The 2,547-nt window shown below is 37.8% G+C and overlaps 1 protein-coding gene across 1 annotated transcript; it reads right to left on the bottom strand.

The window, feature by feature from the left end:
• Positions 1-289: 289 nt before the first annotated feature.
• Positions 290-2,138, bottom strand: LOC138402483 (uncharacterized). The gene has a single exon (XM_069499183.1). It carries the CDS (start codon positions 1,490-1,492, stop codon positions 290-292), a length of 1,203 nt encoding a protein of 400 aa, XP_069355284.1. The 5' UTR covers positions 1,493-2,138.
• Positions 2,139-2,547: the final 409 nt, after the last annotated feature.

Raw genomic sequence — 2,547 nt, 5'->3', positions numbered from 1 at the left:
TAAAATTCCAGATGAATTACATGGTAAATTACGAAACACATAAAATTTTTGTATGAATTTTTTGCCATAGCTGTAGAGATCTAAAAATACATAACCTTCTGACATAAGACCGCCACCAACTCCATGAATCTCAAACTCATCAGCATAAAATTGTGGTTGATTTCTAAGTTTATTTAATGAACTACGCTTAATAGCGCAAATTGATGCTCCAGTATCCACTAATAAGTCTACTGTCTGACCGTAACGCCTAAAATTCACCCAATTTATGCTATTTCCTGATAAAATGAATTTAGGGACGAAAAAATTTTTCTGAACTCTCGTTGTTTTCAGTTGACGAAGGAGCAGCATAATTTTTTTTCCTCTGATTCCTATTTGTAAAAGCTCCTCGTGAACTCCTATTGTTATTTTGCCACTGATATGTAACACCACGACCTCGAGTTGGGTTTGCACCCCTGACCGCATTTCTGGCAGATGAAAAACCACGATTATAATAGGAATATCTTTGGGAATTATTATGAAAGTGATCGTTGTTATGATACGAATTATTATAATATGACCTTGGATAATATTGTGGCCTTCCCCTATTAAAGTTATTATAACCACGTCTACCACGAAATTGACCTCTTTGATATGTCATGAAAGGAGGAGGAGGATTCACTAAGGATTCGTCCTCCGCTGCTCTTATTGCATCTTTCAGAGTGCTATAGTTGCGTGCGGCTATGATCGTGCTTAATTTTTGGCTCCGCAATCCATCTGCAAACCGTTTTATAGCATTTTTTTCATTTAATGGCCGCAAAATTTCGTATTTTGACGGCTCTCCGTCAGCCTGTGAAATCGTTAATTCTACGAATAATTTTTCAACTTCCTGTCCAAATTCTTCAATCGACTTATTGGCCTGAACGGTCGATTGTAGTTTACTTTGTAACGCTACATCGGATTTTTTAGTTAACAGATGCAATTTCATGTCCCGCAATAAAGATTCTACATCGTCGTATTTTGTATTAAGGCGTAGCTTAGCATTACGCGAAAGGCGTGTTTTCAAGATAAAATTCACAAGTAAGCATTTAGTTTCGGTATTTAACATCGAATTATAAAGTTCAATTGCATCTATTAATTTTTGCGTAACACTTTCATCGTCGGTCATAATAGGCAACAAGTTTACCGCGGTTTTCAAATCAAAACTTACCTTACTCTCCATCTTGTCTGTGGAAGTTTCCTGAAAATTACACAAATTAAAAATATCCCTATATAAACTCTCTACCTTATATTTAATTCCTAATACATATTTTTGAGTGTCCTGTGTATACTCGTTTTTATCGAATTTTTCTTGTACTATCCCCATTACTTCTAAATAACTATTATAACATTTATTTGCCTCACTGTACTTTTTCACTAACAAGTCCCCTTTTCTTCTACTAGGTCCGATTTTCACTAAATAAGTCCTTAATTGATTTAATTGCACTAATATAGTATCTAATTGTTCTAATTCCATATATTAATTTTATAAGTTCGCACTTAAGTAACAGGTGCAGTTCTCGGAAAAAGGTCACAGTACATTCCATTCACATCGTAGGTACACTGTTCACAAACACTGGGTCGGGTCACGTCGGCCAAATTTCTCGGAACGTCGCGTCGCGGGGCTCAAATATGCGCTGAAGTCACCATCTCCGGGGGCCTCGTTACAACATTCATATGGCCTGCATTCATTTCTCTTCGTAAGATATTAATTGATTTTTCTTGACATCTTTTATAAAAATACCATACAATAGCCATCATCATTATCGACAACACCACTATTAATAAAATATCACTTAATTCCAATTCCGAGTAAAGTCGCCTAGCGCTGGCCTCGCCATTGGCATTTTGCGCCACAACGATGGTCTCTTCTTTCTTCTTTTTACTTGGGATATTTCTTCCCCATTTTCTACCTTCGTCGCTTCTTCTCAAGTCCTTAGAGCAGGGTCGCCATGTGGTGATTGGTGTTGGTGATGATGATAGAAATAAAACGTCTGATCATGTTGAGCGTAAAGCGTGTAATAATCGAGAATGCATTAATACAATGTAACGTGCAACGTTAGCAGTTTTGGCGCAAGCTGGTGTTACACCGGGCTTACGGTTGGAGACACACCAAGCCTACACTACACTACATCTATTAGGGGTTCTACAAAACAAAATTAAATACACGGCGAGAGCTCAAATCGTAAAGTCTCAGTAACAAAATGAGGGTATTAGCAGGATTTATAATTATTTTGTAAGGCCACGAGGCGAGCCGCATACATTGCAGCGTTGCGTGCTATCACCCGATACATCAAAGCCTCTAGGCCTGGACGTCTCTGTTTACTACGCTCGCAATGTATTGTTTACTCACAAGAACTGATTTTTCAACAATCGTTGGTACATGTCTTTTTTTACTAGCTGATGCCCGCGACATCGTCCGCGTGGAATTAGGTTTTTAAAAATCCCGTGGGCACTCTTTGATTTTTCAGGATAAAAAGTAGCCTAAATTAAGGTGTAAGCTATCTGAGTACCAAATGGATGATATCTGCG

Source organism: Maniola hyperantus, chromosome 6 (assembly GCF_902806685.2).
Source record: "Maniola hyperantus chromosome 6, iAphHyp1.2, whole genome shotgun sequence".
Lineage (NCBI taxonomy): Eukaryota > Metazoa > Arthropoda > Insecta > Lepidoptera > Nymphalidae > Maniola > Maniola hyperantus.
The sequence above is the reverse complement of the archived record's forward strand: the minus strand, read 5'-3'. Positions and strand labels throughout refer to the sequence as shown.